At 45.3% G+C, this 24,048-nt stretch overlaps 1 protein-coding gene across 50 annotated transcripts in view; it reads right to left on the bottom strand.

Moving 5' to 3' along the window:
* Positions 1-24,048, bottom strand: part of SORBS1 (sorbin and SH3 domain containing 1) — a 254,213-nt gene that overhangs the window by 19,479 nt on the left and 210,686 nt on the right. For 24 of the 50 annotated variants that reach the window (XM_074382629.1, XM_074382625.1, XM_074382642.1 and 21 more), the window contains 5 exons: positions 21,118-21,285; positions 15,960-16,006; positions 11,523-11,637; positions 11,244-11,369; positions 8,529-8,723 (listed from right to left, as the gene is read on the bottom strand). In XM_074382629.1, the coding sequence (XP_074238730.1) occupies positions 8,529-8,723; positions 11,244-11,369; positions 11,523-11,637; positions 15,960-16,006; positions 21,118-21,285 (651 nt within the window). Of the gene's footprint in view, positions 1-6,257; positions 7,011-8,528; positions 8,724-11,243; positions 11,370-11,522; positions 11,638-15,959; positions 16,007-21,117; positions 21,286-24,048 lie in introns of all 50 variants that reach the window. The other 26 variants (XM_074382623.1, XM_074382621.1, XM_074382622.1 and 23 more) reach the window with 2 other exon arrangements.

Raw genomic sequence — 24,048 nt, forward strand, 5'->3', positions numbered from 1 at the left:
TTGGGCAGGTGACTGATTCAAAGGGTCACCGTGACTCCTGACATAAACTTCTCCAGAACCCCCCTCTTTCTGTTCACCTGTGGACACCAGAAGCCTCACCCAAACCAGTGTAAGGTCTTTTAGGCTGACTGACGGCACCATGGACACCATGGCAACCCCTGTAACCCGCATGTACATCTCTGGAGGGCCTCCAGGAATTAGAAAATCTGAAGTAACTGGAAGACCATGAAAAGAGGAAGAATGATTAACCCTTGCAGTGCCTAATTAACTTGAGACATTCTCTGGTGTTCCTTATTCCTGCCTCAACTGATAAGGCAATTAGACTTTGTAACCGACCTTGAACAACCTTGTGACTCCAGACCCTAAGACCCTCTCCCAGTCTGCAAAAACTATCCTAAACTGTAACGTCTGTAATTTTCCACTGCCTACCCCAAAGCTATAAAACCAACTCCTATCCCACCACCCTCTGCTGATTCTCTTTTCAGACTCAGCCCGCCCGCTCTGGGGTGAATAAACAGCCGTTTACTCACACAAAGCCTGTTTGTGGGGGCGGCGGGGATCTCTTCATTCAGAGCCCACGTTTTAACAAACAGGAATGCTTCATTCTCCATGTACACCTTTCATGGTCCTACCTCTGGGCCTTTGCTTGGGCTATCTGCCTTGAGTGCCACCCTCTTACTGTACCCTGGTGGGAAAACCTTATTCTTTAAGACTCAGATTAAATGCTACTTCTTTGAGGAGAGCAAAATCACAATCTAGCAGGCAAAAATTCTTTATCTGAGAAATTTAGAAGGGAGCAAAAACCTGGTGACCATCAAACAGGCCAAATTCCTTATCTGGGAAAATCAGAAGTAATTAGGCTTCCCTATCATTTAAAGCAGGCATCTGGTTCCAGATTTCTTTCCCCCCAATATTATAAGTAACTAGAATTTCTACACATCTCTGGAATGCCATGCCAAAACTCATTGTGCAACCCTTGCTGACGTTAAGGCACCAAAACATCTACAGATGTAATCATTTATCATGAACTATGTGGGTAGTATGGTCCAAATTACCCTTAAGCTCCTGCCTAAAGGCCCCCAAAGAAAATCCGCTCCAGTGCGCTTGGTTCTCTCTCACTGACTGCTGCGCTGCATCCCATCCTTTTTCAGCGTACTTTCTTTCTAATAAACTTTCCTTCTTCAAACCTATATTGTTATCAGTCAAGTCTTCTTACCAACACTCAAGTCAACCACCTCCCGATGCTGGGGCTCCGACACCCTGCCCAGCAATTTTCTTCCAGGTAACCACCTTCCTCCCCAGTTGCTTATTATTTCTCCCCATCTTGAACTTCCAGCGTGTACTGTTTGTGACTCTCTTTCCTTATTTGCATTATAATTCTTTGTGAACAGGTCTTACTCCCCCAGTGGAGATCCTAAAATCCTTTAGTTGGGGTCAGTCATTATTTGTCATTTCTTTTTTTGAGATGGGGTCTTGCTCTATCACCCAGGCTGGAGTGCAGTGGCCCTGTCTCTGCTCACTGCAACCTCCACTTTCTGGGTTCAAGCGACTATCCCACCTCAGCCTCCCAAGTAGCTGGGATTACAGGTGCGCAGCACCACACCCAGCTGATTTTTGCATTTTTTGAATAGGTGGAGTTTTGCCATCCTGGCCAGGCTGGCCTCAGACTCCTGACCTCAAGTGACACACCTGCCTTAGCCTCCCAAAGTGCTGGGATTACAGGTGTAAGCCACCATGTCTGGCATGTGTTTTGTTTTGTTCATTCAGCAAATATTCACTGAGTGCCTTCCATATATCAGCTATCATGGCCCCACCCTTGGAGCACTGATACTGTACCGGAACACAGGCAAGCAAAGTGGGCAGAAAGAGGCTCGCCCAGACCACTGCAGGGGCTGTGGCAGCACAAAGTCGGAGCACTGAATCCAGTCATGCAGGGGAAGGGGAGACTGTCAGGAAAGGCATTAAAGGAAATCTGAATATTTTACATACTTCAAAATATATTTCTTTGACATATGTTGAGATGGCTGTCAGAGAGCCAGCAAAAAGAGGTAGCTCTGCAAAGCTGTCTTTTGTGCAGGAGATTTGTATTTGTAGAGGAAAACACAAATACAAATCCTGGCTGCATCAGTGTACCGATGCAGCCAGGATTTCTCTGAGGCTTTCCTTTGCCTAGATCTAGAAAAGATTAACTGACAGTCTGACACCTTTAAAGGCCTAAAAGAAACATTTACCATCTATTCTCTCTGAGGCTGCTACCTGTGAACTTTCATCTACATAACAAGACCCCCTTTGCCAGCCGAGCCTTCACTTTTCTCCTCCCATAACCTGTCTTGCTGCTTAAATCTGATTTACCGGCCGGGCGCGGTGGCTCACGCCTGTAGTCCCAGCTACTAGGGAGGCGGAGGCAGGAGAATTGCTTGAACCCAGGAGGCGGAGGTTGCGGTGAGCCGAGATAGCGCCATTGCACTCCAGCCTGAGTAACAAGAGCGAAACTCCGTCTCAAAAAAAAAAAAAAAATCTGATTTACCACCATAACCTGTCTTTGGCCATCCTCTGAGACCCCATTCTTCTGTAGCCTCAAGGTGGTATAAGCTTCACACTCCACTGGGTGGTTGGGTCTTCATTCTGAAGGATCTCATTTCACATAAAACTATAATCAAATAAATCTGTATGCCTTTTCTTCTACTAATTTGCTTCTTGGCCAAGCATGGTGCCTCACACCTGTAATCCCAGGAGGCCGAGGTGGGCGGATCACTTGAGGTCAGGAGTTTGAGACCAGCCTGGCCAACATGATGAAACCTTGTCTCTACCAAACAATACAAAAATTACCTGGGCGTGGTGGCATGTGCCTGTAGTCCCAGCTACTCAGGGAGGCTGAGGTGAGAGGACTCTTGAACCTGGGGGTGGAGGTTGCAGTGAGATCATGCCACTGCACTCCAGTTTGGGTGACAGAGTGAGACCCCATCTTAAAAAAAAAAAAAAAAAGAAAGAAAAGAAAAAAAATATTTTGCTTTTTTAGGGAAAGCTTCAAAGGACAAAAGGAAAACTTTCCCTTGGCCCCAACAGCTTCCTAGAAGTTACATCTAAATGGAAGCTTTGATTTTGTTCACCCCTCTTTATCTCTTGCAGCAAAGTGCATGGAACATCCTAAATGCTTGAAAGAGTAAATGATCATAACATTTCAGAATATCTTTTCATTTAAGGTTCTCAGGTAAAATTCCCTCTCATTATTGGTCAGTTCTCAACCTACTTCCCTAATACCTACAATGAAAGTGAACTTTTAGTTCAGTTGTTTAGTTCAGCAAGGAGAATAATGGCTGACAATTTTCTTGATACATGAACTGGTCTGGAATGCATTTTTCCAAATAAGCAACACAGACTGTGGTCACGTCATCCTGATGGGGCTGCCAGAGAACAGTTGTCATGTAAGTCCTTTCCATTTTTAGCATGTCTGTCACCCAAAGGGGGCCCAAGACACAGGAGCCCCTTCTGAAGGACCCCGTTTCCAGAGCTGTCAACTCCTGCTCCAGCCACAGGAGGGGAAAATGAGGGGGCTAAACAGGAGGTGTGCGCAGCGGCGCTTTTCACACAAACGCCAGCTCTCAAGGGGGAGCGAGCCCCAGGCCACAGCCTGGGCACACCCATGGAGAAGGGGCTTGTGCCAGGAGGGCAGGAGGAAGGGAGGGGACAGGAAGCGGTACACTTGGGGTCTGGAGACCCACCAAGAAAGGAACACCAAGTTTCAACAAGCCTGGCTTTCCAATCAACATAATCTTCAGTATTGCCAGCTACTCCACTCCTATCCTGCCTTAGGAAGCAGGAAGCATATACCCCTAACCTTACCCGGAGGTCCGGCACCGTGCGCACTTCCTGTACACACGGGATGCTGGAATTGGGCCGGGATGATGACTCACTACTGACAATAAGGAGGTCCCTGGGAGCGTTGGGTTGACTTAGAGCATTTATAGAATTGTTCCTGTGTCAGAGACATTTAATACTTTCCAATTAGCCACTTCACCACCTCTTCCATTCGTTCCTCAACCTGTTCCAGGGCCAGGAAAAGCCTTTGCCAGGTATTGCTGCTTTCCTGCAGCCCCACACAGCAGCAGGAGACCTTACACATGGAGCCTTGGCACACGCCAAGCAACACCTTCCATTAATTACCTCACTGAATCCTTATGACTGCCCTACCAGGGACCAGCTGCTTCCATTCCTGCTTCGCATGTTAGAGGTTAAGTGGCTTTCTAGCAAAAGGCTAAGCCTGATTTCTTTCTTTTTTTTTTTTTTTTTAATGAGACGGAGTTTCGCTCTTGTTACCCAGGCTGGAGTGCAATGGCGCGATCTCGGCTCACCGCAACCTCCGCCTCCTGGGTTCAGGCAATTCTCCTGCCTCAGCCTCCTGAGTAGCTGGGATTACAGGCGTGCGCCACCATGCCCAGCTAATTTTTGTATTTTTATTTTTATTTTTATTTTTTTTGAGACGGAGTTTTCGCTCTTGTTGCCCAGGCTGGAGTGCAATGGCGCGATCTCGGCTCACTGCAACCTCCGCCTCCTGGGTTCAGGCAATTCTCCTGCCTCAGGCTCCTGAGTAGCTGGGATTACAGGCACGCACCACCATGCCCAGCTAATTTTTAGTATTTTTAGTAAAGACGGGGTTTCACCATGTTGACCAGGATGGTCTCGATCTCTCGACCTCGTGATCCACCCGCCTCGGCCTCCCAAAGTGCTGGGATTACAGGCTTGAGCCACCGCGCCCGGCAAGCCTGATTTCTTATAAACTGCCCCATGCTGGCTCACCGTCAGTGATCCCCACTCCTGATGTGTTGGTCCACCGGCCCACATGTGCTTGGCTGGAGCTGGAGGTCTGGCCTAGTGTGTCTCAGGCCTCTGTACTCCTGTGTCCCCTGAGCATGTCTCTATTATTGCCCTGGTGATATTGCTGTGTTTGCTAGGCTCCTTCTTGTTTTGAGGAGCCTTGATCTTAGGCTCCCCAAGAGGAGAGACCAATGACCCCTGTATTCTGCCCAGAGGCTGGTAACTGCAGGCCTTATTGATAGACTGAATAACTACAGCCTCAAGGGAAACTGAGGATGCAAGCCTAAGGGTTAAGCACTATTTACTGCAGATATCATACATACTAGATACTTAATAAATGGCTTGGAGACATCTTCAGGAACTCAATCTGGGTCTAAGGAGGTTCTAAGAATATTCTCAGTTCTAGAAGCAGTTTTAGATCACCCAAGATAGTGGCTCTGTAGCTTCCATTTACGAAGTGCTGACCATGTTCCCAGGATCATAAGCCCTTATGCTAGGTCTTTCACACACATTATTTCAAAGAATCTTCTCAACCACTCTTTGAAGTAGGTGCTATCACCTCCATTTTACAGATGAGGAAACTGAGTCTCAGAGAGGAGAAGTAACCTCCAAGTCACTATATAGTAAGAGGTGAAGCTGGCATCCAAAAACTTCTCCTGGCTGCTTCGGAGAAGGTGCCCGAAGTCTTTGACTTTCACAGTAGTAAACAGCGTAGCCAAAATCAGAACTGTGATTTATTTAGTTGCTAGGTTCATTTCTCCAAAAAAAATTTCAGGCTTCAAAACACCCTAAGGCTACCTTTGTCCAAATGCTGGAATCTTTGTAGCTGACTCAGAGATAAGATGGGACACTCACCCAAAACCCTGGGGTGCCTATTCAAGGATACCCCACATCATCAGGGCCCCAGGAGACCTACATTCTCCTCTCCAGAACCAAAATGCCTTTGTTTCATGGCAAACAAAGGCCCTGCATTCCCACACAAACACGAGACAGGACGAAGACCTGACAGAACCGAGCACTAGCAGAGCACCATGGGTTATGGACACAAAGTGCATCTTACATAAAACCAAACCACACCACACCACACCAAAGCCTGGTGTTCTCAGCTGTGTTAGTCAAAGCAAACCGAGGCTCATCTCCAAGGCATACATGGGACGAGAGGCAGGCCAGGAGGCATCCAAAGTAGAGATAACTTCCCAATGACCTCAAGTGGCCAGATATAGCCTGTCCTTTTCCTCCAAATGTATCCAGTCCTGGCACCTGAATTCACATCCCCCCCTCCCCGGCCCCCCATTCCCTCTGGAGCCATCTCTTTGCTCCTGAGGCAAGCAAATGGTCTCACCAGCATTCACTTGGCCTCCGTAGATGGACCAGGGGCGAGACGTGCAGCCCACCCTGCCAAGTGAGACGCCAAGTGCACACGCGGCATGCTGCAGTCCTACCTGGCTCCCACCTCTGCGAGCAGCTTTCCTCCCCGCCTGCTCGCCACCTCTATGCCGCTCTGTCTGCTCAGCCTCACTTCCTGGAAAAGCGCTACCCAGGGGCTTGCCGGGCCGGCTCTCCTCAGGGGTGTTGAGATCTGAGAGTCTCTGTTCAGTACTCAGGCACCTGACCACGTCTGAAGGCTTCAAGCAGCTCTTCTTAGAGATCTTGGGTCCACCAGGGCCTCTCTCGCCTGCCTCCCTCTCTGCTTTCCTCTCATATCGTCCGCTCTCTTCGCGCCACGGCTGCCTGTTGCTCTGGCTGCTAAAGGCATCACTAAGCTGGGAGATGACACTATCAGAGCTCCCCAGCGGCAGCTGCGAGAAGCTATCTTGGTGGACGCCACCGTCTCCATTGATGTGAAGGGAGGCCTGGGAACTGGGTGCTAGGGAGTAGGTTCTGTGCAGGGAAGGTAGGGCCAGTGGAGAAGCTACTGATCGTGGGGTAGGACGATCGGACCAACTCAAATGCGGGAGGCTGAGAGACAGGGAGGGACTGGCCCTCGGGGACAAGGCGAGGTGGTCAGTGTTATAGACAGAAGTCTCTGGCAGAGGAGGCAAGGGTGGGGTCAGGGCCAGAGAACGCCTGCCTGGGACCCCCACAGTCAGTGAGATCCACTCAGAGGTGACAGCGTGCATCTCAGGGGACAGGGCTCGGCGGGAGTGGGGCAGAGATGAGGGGGCTGGCGTGATGAGCTTGCTGTGACTGGAAAACTTAAAAAGAAGAGAGAGAGGAAAACAAAAGAAAGAAGCAAAAGGTACACGTGTCAGCATAAAGGAAAAAGAAGGAAAATAATCATCAGGGGTATATAAAGAGGAATGAAATGGAGAGGATGAGCAGGACACTCTGGTGTCCAAAAAGGAAATCATTAGGTTACATCTGGGGAGAAACCGGGATGTGGGTGACTGTGCGTGTGAGCACATGTGAGCCTAAGCCTGATGTGAACAGGCAGGGGGTGGAGGAAGCAGCAAGAGGTGTGGAGACGGAGAGAGGTCCCGTCAGAGTAGCAACGGATGAGGCCAGCCTGCTTTGCAGAATCAGATTTTCAAAGGGACACACTGGAAGCTCTTCACCCCGGCCTGCCCCGCCCCTGTGCACCAGATCCCTGACCCAGAACCATGGGGAAAGGTGGCCCAGCACTCCCGTGGCCCTTCCCTGGGGTTTTATTTTTCTCTGGGAGCTCAGCAGAGTCTTCCAGAGAGGAGTATGAGTAGTGTAGTGATTTTGTTTTACAATCACTCTTGGCCACAGTCAAGTGAAGAATGTAGTTGAGCTTTCTGCATCCTTACAAAGCAGAATGTCCAGCTCCAGTCACACACCCTGTCCTATAAGACAACAGGATGCAGCTATCACTGTGCAGGAAGCCCTGGGTCAGGCCATTTAATGCTTTCTGCCAAGAACCCTCTACTGGGGTCAGTGATGAGCAGGTGGGAAAGAAGGAAATGATTAGAGGACCAGACAAGAGGCACCGTCTCAGGGTCACCCTGGACCCCCACGTCCTACTCTTGTTCCTCTGCAGACCTCCTTACAACTTACATGGTGGTTTGGCTAGGCTCTTTCACAGGACGTCACCCCACCATGTCACCCTGAACTCAAGGCTCGGACATTTTCTTGGCTTTGGGAAAGTGGAGATTGGTTTGGAATAATTTATATTTCAGAACAAGTTTGTTTATAATTGACGTTTTGGAAAGCCAACATCTTATTATGCTTATAAACCTACATCCTTTCAGCCCACTGGGACTGAGATGCTATAAGTTACTTGTTCTAGTCACCTGGCTCCAGTGAATGCAAAAAATACCTTGGATCTGGTCTAGGCGGCTGACGAGAACCTGGAAGTCTCTCTTTCAGCCTTTATCTTCTGCAGGCCAACTTTGGCAAAGATGACTGAGGACCACACTGGACCATAGGATTTATGACACAGTGGGGGTACCCACACCAACAACTTACCCAGGAGGGACCAACTGATAAAGGCTCTTGTTCCCTAGTCACCTTATCCCCTGAGCAATTACCTGAAGCTCTTCTTTTCCCCCTGAGATAATATTTCTTCAACCAAGCACTGGAAAATGTCATTTGTATGCATGAAAACAAGGTCCAGTGTACAGTCTGCTCTTCTGCAGACAGTTAATTGCAGTGCTCAAAAACCACCCCAGGGAGGTCTTGTGCCATCAGCACTGTTGACTATGAAAACTCACATGCTGAGTATGAAAACTGGTGACAAGAAGGTTAGATACCTGTGGGCTCGCAGTGGCACTGCGACTTGGGGAGGAGGAGAAAGGCAGGTCCACGTAATCCACGGGGTTTTTCACCAGTGGCCGCTTGATCACATCCACGTAGGTGATGGGGAAGATGCCTTGTCGGGATGTCCCTGGGATCCTCCCTTCGTACCAGTTCTCATCTACCTGCCGGAGCAGTGTAATCCTTTCACCCTGGAAGACACAGCAAAGCGAGGGTCCTTGTCCTAGCATGCCTCTGCACGCCTAGGGCCTCTGCCTACATGCCTCAACATCCTGCATTGTTTATCACATCCTTTGCTCAGGGAAAACCTTCCCTGAGGCACCTGGAGGAAATGAACATCACTGGGATGAGAATGCTAATGGCAGTGGAGCTACCTTGATGCGGGAAAGTTCAGCTTGGTTCTTTAAGTATTTTAGTAAAGGACAAGATCAGATTCTTGCCCCTAAGCCAGTGAGCAAATGTAGTGTTACTGACTCATCTAATGTGAAACAAAGAGATAATTCAATCTTCATCTCTAAGGCAAAGATTTTGACAGGTTTCTCTTTTTTCTTTCCTTTGTAGCGTGGTAGCTTTTAATGTATCATTATAGAAAAATCAGAACACAAATAAACATAAAGCGGAAAATAATCATCACCCATCACAATGTCACTTGGGGATAAACACTGTTAATATTTGGCATATGGACTCCCCAGATTTACTTCTATGTATGTGAATTAAACCAGCACATATTTTATATTATGAAAATTGAGTATGGGCTGGGGGCCAGGGGAGGGATAGCAGAGGGTGCGGGGATGGGGAGAGATAACATTAGGAGAAATACCTAATGTAGGTGACGGGGGGGATGGAGGCAGCAAACCACCATGGCATGTGTATACCTATGTAACAATCCTGCAAGACACGGCACATATACCCCAGAACTTAAAGTAAAGTAAAATAAAAAAAAAAAGAAAATTAGGTATGCACTGTATTTCCCTTTTCCAACTTGCTTTTTTAAAAACACGTAACAGCACATAGTAAACCTTCTTTATCAAGAAATACAATTCTACACTTTTAATGGCTTTGCATAGCTTAATGGACCACTGCAGGGTATTCTGTTGCACACACATATAATGATTTAATTACTGATCCCCTGCTGTTCGGCAACTGGGTTGCTTCCAGTATTACATAACATGGCCCATCTTTTTTAACACATGTGCTCACTTCCCTCAATCCTCAATAAAATCAGTAACTTAACAATGTTAGCAAGCCAGAGAATTTTGCCACATGGAGTGTTTGGATTCTGAGAGGAACAACTTCTCTGCAGAGTGTAATTTTGTTCTGAATAAACATGATGATGATGATGATGATACTGGCATCTCCTGTCTACTAAGCACAAACCAGATACCATATGTCATGGTGGGGGTTTCACATATGCTGTTTCACCTAAGTCTCTTACAACCACCTAGGAGAGAGCCATTTATCTTCATTTTTTTCTGTAAGAAAATAGTGGCAGCCAGGTGTGGTGGCTCACAACTGTAATCCCAGCACTTTCAGAGGCCTAGGCAGGTGGATCAAAAGGTCAGGAGTTCAAGACCAGCCTGGCCAATATAGTGAAACCTCATCTCTACTAAAAATAGAAAAGCTGGACATGGTGGCGTATGCCTGTAATCCCAGCTACTCAGGGGGTTGAGGCAGGAGAATTGCTTGAATCTGAGAGGTGGACTTTGCAGTGAGCCAAGATCGAGTCACTGTACTCCAGCTTGGGCAAAAGAGTAAGATTTCATCTCAAAAAAAAAAAAAGAAGAAGAAAAGAAAAAAGAACATGGTGGCTTGGAAAAAGTATTTAACTCCCACAATCTGCATAGCTGATAACCTGCGCCTTTTGGGTTCAAAGCTTTTCAAACTTCTGGTATCGATGGAATTGTTTTTTCCACTAGGTCACACCAATATATTGTCAAACCCAGTCACCAACACAGTGCATTTTCACATCATCAGTTGCTCACTGAGTGTTGGTTGAAAACAGTTTATAAAAGATGTCTAAGACTCCAGAAATACTATCTTTAATCAGTGAGCTCAATGTAGTTAAACCCTGACATTAGCCTAGGGTTTATTTAAAAAATACCTTACCTCAGAAAATTTGCCAGTTGCCCTTAATGCAATTCTTTTTTTTCTTCAATAGAGATGGGGTCTTGCTATGTTGCTCAGGCTGGTCTTGAGCCTCTGGCCTTAAGTGAGCCTTCTGCCTTGGTTTCCCAAAGTGCTGGGATTATAGGCCTTAATGCAATTTTTTTTTTTTTTTTTTTTTTGAGACGGAGTTTCGCCCTGTCACCCAGGCTAGAGCGCAGTGGTGCAATCTCAGCTTGCTGCAACCTCTGCCTTCCGGGTTCAAGAGATTCTCCTGTCTCAGCTTCCTGAGTAGCTGGGATTACAGGTGCCCACCACCATGCCCTGCTAATTTTTGTATTTTTAGTAGAGACAGGGTTTTACTATGTTGGCTAGGCTGGTCTCAAACTCCTGACCTCAAGTGATCCATCCACTTTGGCCTCCCAAAGTGCTAGGATTACAGGCGTGAGCCGTCACCCCCAGCCCTTAATGTAACTATTGACTGGCATACTTCTCTTAAGGGTACAGCCAGCACCCCCAGACTGGCATGTGATAGCAATGCCACACTTCCCCACGTAGCAGTGCCATCCAGGAGAGCCCCAAAGCAAGGCATGAGAAGGGCAGCTTACCTTTCTGAAGGACATTTCTACTTGTGTATCACCATTAAAGTTAAACTTAGCAATAGCTTCTCCATATTCCAAAACCTGCACTGGTGTCAACTTTTTGGGCTGAGCCTTCTCAGCAGGAGGAAGAAGCTGAGAAAGGGAAAAAGGTAAAAGAGAACAAGGGACGAGAAGAAAGCAGGGAAACAAGAGGAAAAGGAGGAAACAAAACACAAGCATTTGGTAAATAAATGGTGCTTTGGACATGGTCAGGCTTTTCCTTAGAAAGAAAAGGGGCTGCAGTACCTCAATGTAGGTGCGTGGGAAGATTCCTACCCGGCCGTGGTGTTCTCCTTCATACCAGTTCTGATCAATTTGCTTATAAATGTAAACAATATCTCCCTTCTGCAGAGGAAGCTCCCTGTCGACAGAGGGTCAATGGCATTTTAGCAGATGTTTCAATATGTGTAAGATTAAGACACTTCAGTTTTGTAGCAAAAGAAGACATTTAAGTGGGGTCAAAAGGGACAAATTCCAGAGAGGGGGCTCCATATTTGGAAGTAAAAATCCTGCTATTCAGGAAATTACATCACATTTGGCATTTTTCCAGTCTTTTGCAGGATGGATGTTAACATTCAAATTGACTAGCCCTTGAAAGTGCTCAAAGGCCTTATTAATTTGTTGTGGTTTTCTAAATGCATTTTTTGTGAATGCTCTGTTATGCTCAGAATATTTGCGCAACACAAAGCAATGCACCCAACTGCCTTAACTGATGTTTGTTAAATGAAGAAACATGTCTCCTTCAGGATACCTTCATGATCCTTGTCTGTGCAAGGCATGCCTTCGTTGCTTTAAATTGCCCTCAAATTATTTGTGATATACTGATACCCTTCTATCATTCCATCTATTTCCCACTTGCCCACACATCCATCTTTGTATCATCATGCAGTAGAAAGGTTCTGAAGTTAGGCAGATCTGGTCCAAAAGCCAATTCTGTAATTTACTAGCTCTGGGACCTTGGACACAATACTTACTCTGAGACACTGTTTCTTTAACTGAACTTGGGAGCTAACTCAGAGTTGCTGGAGAATGCTTTGTCAATTAAAAAATAAACACCTAGGACGGTGCCTGTTGTATAGGTAGGTAACACTCAATAAATGTTAATTCTATTGCCTTTTTTTTTTTTTTTTTTGAGTCAGGGTCTCACTCTGCTGCTCAGGCTGGAATGCAAGTGGCATGATCACAGCTCACTGAAACCTCAACCTCCTGGGTGCAAGTGATCCTCCTACCTCAACTTCCCAAGTAGCTGGGACTACAGGCATGTGCCACCGTGCCTGGCCAATTGTTATTTTATTTTTATTTTTTTGTAGAGACGGGGTATCACCATGTTGCCCAAGCTGATCTTCAACTCCTGGTCTCAAATGATCCTCCTGCCTCAGCCTCCTAAAGTGCTGAGATTACAGGCATGTAGCCACGGCACCCAGCCTAATTCCTTTGCTTTTTAACACAGAATAGGGATCTTGGAAAGAAAAGTAGATTTTCCTTCAAATGCTCTTTGGGCTCCTTTTCAACTTTTCCATATCCATTCCTTTGCTTGCCTCAGTAATTTCATATATATATAATTTTTTTTTTTTTTGAGATAGAGTCTTTACTCTGTCACCCAGGTTGAAGTACAGTGGTGTGATCTTGGCTTACTGCAACCTCCGCCTCCCGGGTTCAAGTGATTCTCCTGCCTCAGCCTCCCGAGTAGCTGGGACTACAGATGTGCACCACCATACACAGCTAATTATTGTACTTTTAGTAGAGATGGGTTTTCATCTTATTGGTCAGGCTGGTCTTGAACTCCTGACCTCGTGATCTACCCGCCTCTGCCTCCCAAAGTGCTGGGATTATAGGTGTAAGCCACTGAGCCCAGCCTGATGATGTTAATTTTTAACCAGGACTCTTCTTTAAAAGAAAGAGAGAGAGAGAGAGAGAGAGAGAGAGAGAGAGAGAGAGAGAGAAGCAAATTTTAAACCAAATGAAAACTTGAGGATGAAAATTATAACTTTTTCTTGAATTAAAAAAAAATGACCTAGATCTTTTTCATTTGAGTCAAACCAATAAGATGAAAAAAAAAAAAAAGGTCTCCAACTGTAACTTGGAAGACATGTGCTCACTTTGCAGGATGCCAGGAAGCCCCACGGTACATGAGGGGTGCTGGCTGAACAAAAGAGGGCACATCTGGAAAACTACAGAAAGTCAGTTCTGTGCTGAATAAAAGCAGAAGGCAGTTTGTGGGCCTCACACTGGTAAACAGGATTCTAACCCTCAAGTGGTCCATAAAGGGGATGTGGGCATTTATCTCTGTGAGAAAGAATGTCTTGGGCCACATTTTTGCCACAACCCTCTTTGGGGGGGTATTATGAATTCCCCTCCCTTCAACCCCAACCATGGGCACATAGATGAGCAAGACCCTCAGCATATTCACCCCTGTAGGACCCACTTGTGTGAGAGAGAGAGGAACTGAGGGGTCTGTAGTTGTGGCTGATGGAAGTCTACCATAGGGAATTTGGGGCTGCATTCTTCCAGTACTATGAAACATACCCCTAGCTCCCAAAGAACCACGTGACCAGGTCTGCTGATGAGAGGGTTTGAGTAACATGATTTGCTTTAGATCTTTTTTGGAACATCATGGTGTACATCAGCATACCAAAGGCTCTGAGAAGTCCAGGGGAAAGAAACCTGTTTAACTTTGTTGAATCAAGTATTCCACAGCATGCTTTTTTTTGAGACAGAGTCTCACTCTGTTGCCCAGGCTGGGGTGCAGTGGCATGATCTTGGCTCATTGCAACCTCCACCTCCTGGGTTCAAGCAGTTCTCAGGCCTCAGCCTCCTGAGTAGCTGGAATTACAGGCAATTGCCATCATGCCCAGCTAATTTTTGTATTTTTTGATAGAGACAGGGTTTCACCATGTTGGCCAGGCTGGTCTTGAACTCCTGACCTCAAGTGATCCGCCGGTCTCGGCCTCCCAAAGTGCTGGGATTACTGGCATAAGCCACCACACCTGGCCCCGACAGCATGCTTATTTGAGTAAGTGACTATGGGGAAGTGTAAAACCAAGTGACTGAAGGGCTTGAAAAACTATGGAGCTAGGATTAACTTTTTCCACTAAATTTTGTTGACTTCTTTTTGAAGGCAGCATGTTGTGATGAAAACACGGAGTCAGGAGGAAGGAACCCACTCTCCTGCATTAGCAATGTTGATAAAAGGTGACAATTTCTGTGGATCTCAGCTTTCTCACCTGTTCTATTTGACAGAGTTGTTCTAAAAAAAACAATTTAGGACCATGAAATCTGAGAAAATATAATATTATCATCACTATGTCATTTAATAAATCTCACATAGACTTTTCTCAATTCAAAGAAAAAAGGTACCTACTTAATTAAACTGCAAATTAATTTACATATCTGTTATCCTGTTTTGTTTTGTTTTGTTTTTAAAGTGGGAAAGAGGATAATATATTTTGAATACTAAATTTTGCTACACTACGCAAAATGTTTTACAGGTATTACCCCAGCTTCCCTGCAAGAGAGGCATTTTTACCCCTCTCTTGCAGATAAAGAAAACTGAGTGGGGGAGAATTTGCTAACTTGACTACAGTCACAGAGATGGTAAGTGACACAGTCAGGATTTGAACCCAGGACTTCCTGATTCTAAAGCCACAATGTTTGCAGTATGTTACCCAGCCACCTCCTTTAGCTGACAAACTAAAGGACTATAGTAACACATACAAACCCAACTGCACCAGGTTTGTGCCTAAGTTCTGGACACTGTGGCCTGGTCACTCATTTTGCAGTTGAGGAGATTAGAACCCAGGTTGTTTAGCTCCACACAGCACTTCCCAGCATCTGAGGACAGGAAGCTCTCCCTGTCATCACCAGGTTTGCGACTGTCCATCTGCAGGATAATGGGATGGCTGCTGATCATCGTACTTTCAGCTGCCAGTGAGAACTCACGGACTATTTTAATCCATAATTAGATTAAAAAGCCAGCTGTTTCCATATGGAACCTAGTCTTTGGTAGCATTTCCCAAATCGTGTTGTAGGTTCCTTTCTTGAAAGACTTCTGGAGCTATTAATATGCCATCAACAAAGTATCTTTTCAAAGTGGGCGGGAGGTATAGATATAGCACGCAGTGTTTCCCAACTCATTCTACAACAGAACTCTCTTTTTGAGAAACATCTTAGAGGGCTAGCGCTCTGAGGTACACACATAGAGAAACGCTAGTCTCCTGTGGGTTCATGCAAGACTTTAATCTCTTGGGATGCTGTAGCAAAACGGGTAAAGTTATCTTCCTAGAGACTGGTCTAGATCCTTCCACAGAGAAGATGGGTCATATCAAGCCACCACTTAAGCAAACAGAACTCCTACATAGGAGGAGGCAGGGTGAGACAGGGTACAAGAGCCCAACCTCTGCCTAAGTTTGAATTCCAACTCTATCACACCAGCTTGAGCAAGTTCTTAACCTTATATAGTCCCTTGGTCTCTTCATTTGAACAGGGAGGATAATCACAGCACCTACTCTGTAATGAGTATGTGTACTTAGAATAGTGCTTGGCACATAGCAAACTCTATAAACTACTGTTTTGTTTTTTAACAATTTTTACCATTTTTATTTATCCAACTGTTCTCTGTAAACAAACTGTTGTGTTTCAAAGAGGCAGCTAAGAAGATAAACAAATATGACTGGTGGCACTTACTTTAGTGTCTGAGCTTTAAAGTCAAACTTGGCTCTGGCAGGTCTCATCTGAACATAAGAAACAATGACAAGTTAAAATCAGGATTCATGCACAAGAAGGACACATTTTCACAAATTTCTAGAAAGTAAAGCAGAAAAATTCACTCTAGCCAGTTTGTTCTAGTGTAGAAATCTGGACAAAATTGCATTTGTCTGACCTTAGACACTACATAAATGTTTAGTCAATTATGTATGTCGTGCATGAGAATCCCCCTAAAAAGGGCCAGATGTGGGGAAGAGATGGTTAGAAAGGTCCCAAAGCTGAAGGACTAGTTCCTCAAAACATGCTGGCCATGGCTATTAAAAAAACATACAAACAAACAAATTAACAAAGTTAGCCAGAAGTCCTAGGATGTCCCTTATCCACTGTCTAATTCCTCAGGGACATCTATTTGCTTAGATTATGATATGCAAGTAGATGAAATGCCAATTCACTTCTCACATCTCCAAATGCATATATTTCTTAAGATTTGTGACATCATCCAAAAAGCCAGATAAAGTGGTCTCTGAGCTCCAGTGACTCCTGAGAAGACTTCCAACCCTGCTGGGTAGCCCTGTCTTCCCAGATGCCCAGGTCTGAGTCAGCCTCTGCCCCTTCTCCACTTCCTGGTCAAGTCTGTTGTTAAGTCTAGAGGGACCTCCCTCCATATCTCCACAACCCTGTTGCTCAAAGCTGACGTCTAGTTCCCAGTGGCACAAAGCTTCCTTAGATTTCACATTCTCTTCACTCTAATCTATCACCCAGGAGCACAAGTAACATTCCTAACATTCTTCCTCGCATCTCTTCCTTGCTTTGAAGTTGGCTGCTGCTCTCAGCTTTCTCTCAGTTCAAATCTCAACTCCTGCCACAGGTGAAGGCCTTTGGGTGGTTTCTCCCTACTCCTACCAAATTGCCTCTATCTCTACTACACTGTTCCTGTTCCAGTCAAATCTATTTGTTATACCTCAGCTGAACCCCCTCCTACCTCTCCTCTCTCTGGAATTTCTTTTTTTTTTTTGAGACAGGGTCTCGCTCTGTCGCCAGGCTGGGGTACAGTGGCATGATGGCTCATTGCAACCTCCGCCTCCCAGGTTCAAGTGCTTCTCCTGCCTCAGCCTCCTAAGTAGCTGGGAATACAGGTATACGCCACCACCCCTCTCTAATTTTTTTATTTCTTGGTAGAGACAGGGTTTCACCATGTTGGCCAGGCTGGTCTCTAACTCCTGGCCTCAAGTGATCCACCCGCCTTAGCCTCCCACAGTCCTGGGATTACAGGTGTGAGCCACCATGGCCAGCTTCTGAATTTTTTTTTTTTTTTTTTTGAGACAGGGTCTTGCCCTGTTATCCAGGCTGGAGGGCAGTGGTACAATCATGGCTCACTGCAGTCTTGACTTCCTAGGCTCAGGTAATCCTCCCACCTCAGTCCCCTGAGTAGCTAGGATTACAGCCACACACCACCACACCTGGATAATTTTTGTACAGACAGGGTCCCACTATGTTGCCCAGGCTGGTCTCAGGTTCCTGGGTTCAAGCAGTCCTCCTGTCTTGGTCTCCTAAAGTGTTGGGATTACAGCCATAAGCCACCATGCCTAGCCTTCCACAGGTATTTTTTTTTTTTTTTTTTTTTTTTTTTTTTTTTTTTGAGACGGAGTTTCGCTCTTGCTACCCAGGCTGGAGTGCAATGGCGCGATCTCGGCTCACCGCAACCTCCGCCTCCTGGGTTCAGGCAATTCTCCTGCCTCAGCCTCCTAAGTAGCTGGGATTACAGGCACGCGCCACCACGCCCAGCTAGTTTTTTGTATTTTTAGTAGAGACGGGGTTTCACTATGTTGACCAAGATGGTCTCGATCTCTCGACCTCGTGATCCACCCGCCTCGGCCTCCCAAAGTGCTGGGATTACAGGCTTGAGCCACCGAGCCCGGCCAGGTATTTTTAAAGTCTGCATTTTCACAATGATGTTTTCATCTATCTGCCTATCTATACCATACATATTGGGGCCAAGTGAATGATCACCTTATAATCAAGCTAAAGCCATACAATTTCAATACCTGTGTTTGTGTCTGGAACCAAAGAGCATAATTCACAGTTACAGGTGAACAAGAAAAGAATGGATGTGGAGTTAATGATAAATGACAAATTCACAAGAGAAAACCAAATGACCAAAATTATAAAGATAAGAATTTCACAGTGATTCCAACAGAAAAATACAAGGAATTAGGTTACCTCCTGTCACCCAGCTGTAGAGCTGTGTGAACTTTAAAAAACTTATACTAAAGCAGCACCATATTCACACTTTGGTAACTGAGTTCTGTCAAAACAATAGCTCATGTCAATTAAATTAATATAATTATATAGGTGTATAATTTATGATTAATTTGTAAATAGACTTAGGTTAATAAGGGGTGGTGGTTAGACTTTTTTTTTCATTAAAGGTTCGTTGAAGTTCACCGATTCCATTGAACTCTTGAGACATATATGAGAGTCACTGGTGGTTATACAAAGTAGCACCCTCTCTCTGTTTATCTCCCTATAGCTCCCCAAGACTGAATCCATTTTTCCCTCCTCTGGCTTTCTCAGTATCATGTTACCTATGACAGGGGAGAGACGACTGTACTTTAGTAACTGCAGTAAGTGCTACGAAAAGCATATGGATTCGGGTATGAGAAAGCAGCATGTTGTGATGAAAACAGTCTCCCTCTTCCACTATCAGCTCCCCAAGGGCATACAGACTGAGTTCTTTCTGCCTCCCATAGGCTCTTACACAGAACTAGTGGTCACCCACGTCCTATTCAACAGGACTGAAGTGCACTGACACAGTGGGGTGCACCTGGGATGTGCTGGTTTCTACTTTTTCAAGTCCATCAGTCAACTTCTAGGGTAGTAATTCTCACAATGTGTTCCCTAAACTGGTATCATCAATATCATCTGGGAAACTGTTACAAATGCAAAGTTTCAGGCCCCACTGCAGAATCAGAAACTTTGTAGATAGGACCCAGGGTCTGTATTTTACCAAGGCTTCCAGGGGATGCTAACCACTTTGGTCAGAGTTTAAGAAACGTTGCTCTACAAGGGAAGTAGGCTCACTGGGCAGAGTTTGCCTGCCTCTGTCCATGGTTATTCCACCCATGGTATATTTGTTTCCATATATCATTTACATGTGTAAGTGTGGAGCCCTAGTGCCTTTACCTGTTCCCATCTTCTTCTACTTACAAGCAGGTAGCACTGTGGGTGAGGACAAACCATGCCCAGAGCCTTCTGAGAAGGGCTGTTTTGAGGAGGAGCTGGAATGTGGAGGGCTCAAGGGCTATCTTTTCCTTGCAATTAACAGTTGCTAACTTTTGCTTCTTTCTTGGTAGATTTTCTTTTTCTCCATCACTTTAGAGTCTCCTTCTCCACTCAGCTTTCTTTTTTCTTTTAAATTTGAGATAGGTTCAAGTTTCTTTAAATTTGAGACAGGGTCTCACTCTGCCACCCAGCTGGAGTGGTGTGTTCATAATTCAGCCTTGAACTTTGAGGTGAAGTGATCCTCCCACCTCAGCCTCCCAAGTAGCTACGACTATAGGTGTGTGCCACTAAGCCTGGCTAATTTTTCAGTTTTTCATTTTTTTTTTTCTTTTGTAAAGATGAGGTCTTCCTATGGTGCATAGGCTAGTTTCAAACTCCTGGCCATGAAAGATGCTCCTGGCTCGGCCTCTCAGTATGCTGGGATTATAGACTTGAGCCACTAAACCTAGCCAGCTTTCTTTTAATTTGGTTCCTTCTTTTCACTATCTCTTCTTCCCAGACACCTCCTGTTTCTTTTGAGACAGGGTCTTACCCCTGCTCAGGCTGGAGTGTAGTGGCATGATCATGACTCTGCAGCTTTGACCTCCCAGGCTCCAGCGACCCTCCTGCCTCAGCCTCCCAAGTAGTTGGGACTACAGGTGTGTGCCATCATGTAGGGCTATCTACCAATCTATCTAATTAATTAATTAGAGATAGGGGTCTTACTATGTTGCCCAAGCTGGTCTCAAGCAAATCTCCCACCTTGACTTCCTAAAGCACTGGGATTACAGGTGTGAGCCACTATGCCCAGTTGTATTTCTTAAAAAAAAAAAAAAAAAAAAAAAAAAAAAGATAAATAGCCAATGGTGCTCCTGTTACTCAAAAGATAGAAACATAAATATTAATCTGCTGTATTGAAAGGTTGTAAAACAGTACATACTTTGGGTGTTACTCCCCCATTCCCCTACCTCCCACCCTAAATCCCAGATACACACGTTTTTCCTAAAAGAGATCATCTTCAGTGGGGTTACTTAAGGGTTACATGGCAAAGCATAAACTCTTACACAAAATGCAGCATTTGGCTAGCATGAGAATTCTGACACATCGACCTTTGTGTAGGAGGCCAAGACCTGGATAAAAATCACTTCAAAGTTTGTTCTTCTTTTTCCTTTATAATATTAAGCTTTCATAATCTAGGCTGGGAAATGTCAAAACTAAAAGAACGAATGAAATGTCCCTTGGAGAACTCTCTTACCCTCTGTGGGTTTTTCCTAACTGAGAAAGTCTTTGGGCTTCAAAATTCTTCAGTGAGGCACAGTACTGCAGCATACTGAACACACAATTCATCCACCTACATGTGAGCAGCAGTATTGTTCTCTAGTTCAATATGAATGTCACAAAATTTGGAGACCTTTGTAAATGGCATAAAGTATTGTTAAGCTAACTTTTGTAAAGTTTCATTTAACCATCTCTTCAAAGAAGAATTGTGTAGTTGTCCACATCACAGCTACCAATGCATATGGACTCAGGTATGAGGGTTCTAAACAGAACGCACAGGCAACACAGTAGCATGATAAAATGCAGGATATGGAGGGCTGGACTCATGAAGGCAGCCGATGCTCTAAGGCATGCAGTAGGGGTGTGTGCCAGCAGACCCCAGTCCCCCAGCCAGGCATGCTTGAACATACAGAGCACAGGACATAATGGGGTCATGTCTATTTACCAGCCACAAGAAGCCAAAGCAAGCCTAAGGGAAGCCAGGATGACAGATGCTGTTTGGGGAACTACATTGGCCTACAGAGGGCAATGCTGAGGGGAGGCAAATAGGCAAATATTGCTTTGGGTCAAGCAGCAGATTGAGGTGACCAAAACAGACCTCTGACCCAGATTTCCTTTTTGCGGTATCGTCTATATTGAGGAGGTCCCCAAAGCGCTCATTAGTGATAAACTGATGGTGCGTCGGAATGACGCCCGTGTGGCGTCGAGCTGCAATATCAGCCTCTTCTTGCTCGCGCTTAAGTCGTCTCTGGTCCGCTAAAAGTTTCTGCCATAAAATTGCATAAAATAGGCAGTGAATCGTCCGGTCCAGCATATCAGAAAACTACCAACAAAAGTCATTAGGGAAGAAGGTGCTGGGTGAACAGGGCAGAGGCATTAAGGGTCAGCTGTCAGAGGGGCTTCAAAGCCACAACTACTACGCTCCAGTCGTAACCACCCTCCATGCACTGCAGAAAGGAGGCAGCTCTTCACTGGGAAAGTTGGAATAGGGGAAGGATGATTCCACATGATTACACTCTCCAGCAAACCACCTAACCCCAGCTCAGCCCAAAGCCACCTGCTCCTGGGAGCAAAGGCCAGGTGAGCCCAGGGGCACATCCAGGGCATTCCCAAGCATGCTGGGCTGACAGCAGGAGGCTGGAAGTACCATCTCTACCCTGTTTAGGCAGGGATATATTCCCACAGCATATTCCCCCTGGCAGGACCAAGGCTGGCCAATTCCTCCTGCCCATCTCAGGCCTATTAAACCTGCTATAGGCTTTTGCTAGTGAAGTCTATGGCACCAGGTCATTTTTGCGCTTCCTGCATCTACTACTTTAATATGCTCCTGACAGAGTGGAGTAGCTCATTTTGGAAGACGATGCTCCTTCTAGGCCAGCCAGCTCTTCCTCTAGGCACAATTTTTAGAAGGCCTTAGGATATGCACCAAAGGCTAATTATGTGGCTGACAGAGAGCATCAGTTGCTTTCTTACTGAATGATTTGAAATAAAGCTGAGTTAAAGGGAATGACAGAGAATATAAAGATTAAAAAACCCTAAGAATAATGGTACCTGGGGTTAGAAGAAATATTCTCTCCTAGAGTAAGGAAAAAGCAATCTATTTCTATTTTTAAAGGCTTCTTTGAAAAATCAAACAATGTTGCTTTTTACCAAATATTCTGAATGCCTATTAAAATGACCCCATGGAACAGAATTTTAATATGTTTTCCGATACATAGCAATCTTACTTTCCTGGGATTAACTTTCCTTGTAGGAAAGCATGAATGAGAACTGATCATTCTTAGCACTGGATAATTCCAGCAGGCAATTACATGCCTCATGACATGCAGCCCCAAAGGATGATGGGCCCAATTTTTCTCCAGGGTCTACAAATAACAAAGCGACAACTCATCAAGTGGCTGTGGGAGTTCCAGTACTCAAAAGTAAATTGTAAAGATTAAATGAGAAAAGACATGAGAAAGTCCTTCGCAAAGCCCAGTGCCAAAGAAAGAGTACTGGCCAGGCATCTGGAGCCCTAGTTTCTAGCTCTGCTATGGGTATAGGTTAACTTACTATGCAGCCCTGGGCAAGCTACCACCTTGTTGTGGTCCTTGCCTGGACTAAACAAGGGCTTGGCTACACGACCACTAATGTCCCTGCCAAGACTGACATGTTCTCATGTTCTGAAATTCTGTTATTATCCATGTTAGTGATAAAGCATTTGTAATGGGAAGGGCCTGACTGACACACCATGAGCTGGGAAGTGTGAGCTGTTTCTGTAGCCATGGGAATGGAGTGATGCTTGAGACTGCCACAGTTCTTACTCAATCCTTTGTGTTCTGGCTGGAGTTCAACATAATCAATGGAAGTAGACATCGAATGGGGCAAAGCTCCCAATCTAGTAATTGAATCTGACCTTAGTAAGTCCCTCGACCCTGTAGTTTAACCATGTAAGTCAAAAATCATGGATAAAGACATAAAACTTTTAAGGATCTATGAGCCAATGTTATTCAGGAGACAACAGCTCACCTTCTTATGTAACTTCTAACATATCAACTGCTAAACACTAGATAAACTACACCACCCATGTGATAGGCAAGGATTGTCCAATAAAACCTCCTAGGTCAGAGACTAGGGCTTAAATTACTAAAATGGAATTACATCTTCCTTCATCATAGCAGCCCAGGCCTTGAGAATCTTGTATCTTGTGGCAGGAAATAGTTAACAAAGAGCTATAGAAATGAATCTGCTCTGTGGCCTGATGGACACTCATCATGAGTTAAGTTACTACAAATAACAACTGTACATCAAATGCTTCCTCTTGTTTCTTTTCAGGGACAGGTGCAAGTTTCTTACTGAATACTGTTCAATTATACCCAGAGATGGGAAAGGTATGGTGGTTTCTTTCTTTCTTTCTTTCTTTCTTTTTTTTTTTTTGAGATGGAGTCTTGCACTGTTGCCTGGGGTTGGAGTACAGTGGCGTGGCCTTGGCTCACTGCAACCTCCACCTCCTGGGTTCATGTGATTCTTCTGCCTCAGCCTGCTGAGTAGCTAGGCTTACAGGCACCTGCCACCCCACCCGACTAATTTTTTGTATTTTTAGTAGAAATGGGGTTCCACTATGTTGGCCAGGCTGGTCTCAAACTCCTGACCTCATAATCTGCCCACCTCGGCCTCCCAAAGTGCTGGCATTACAGGCATGAGCCACCACGCCTGGCCATGATGGTTTCATTTTTGTCTTTTGTTTCACCATCTAGAAGCAATAATTATCATCATCCCACTTGTCCCCAAGTCAGCCTTAGCCTAAATCCTTCAGGAAACCCCACCTAAACTCTGGAACTACTCAACAAGACAAAAGCACAGAGAAAAAGGGCTTCAGACTTGAATATGAATGGGACCGAATGGTGCACACATGCACACATTCCCCTACTGCTACCAGGTCAAGGTGAGTTTTCCATCTCTTAATTCATTTCAGAAATATGGGCATGGGAACTTGTTTAATCTATAGGACTCTTTTTCTTGGGGATGTGAAGCCCAGAAAGCATACATC

This window comes from Saimiri boliviensis, chromosome 12, assembly GCF_048565385.1.
Source record: "Saimiri boliviensis isolate mSaiBol1 chromosome 12, mSaiBol1.pri, whole genome shotgun sequence".
NCBI lineage: Eukaryota > Metazoa > Chordata > Mammalia > Primates > Cebidae > Saimiri > Saimiri boliviensis.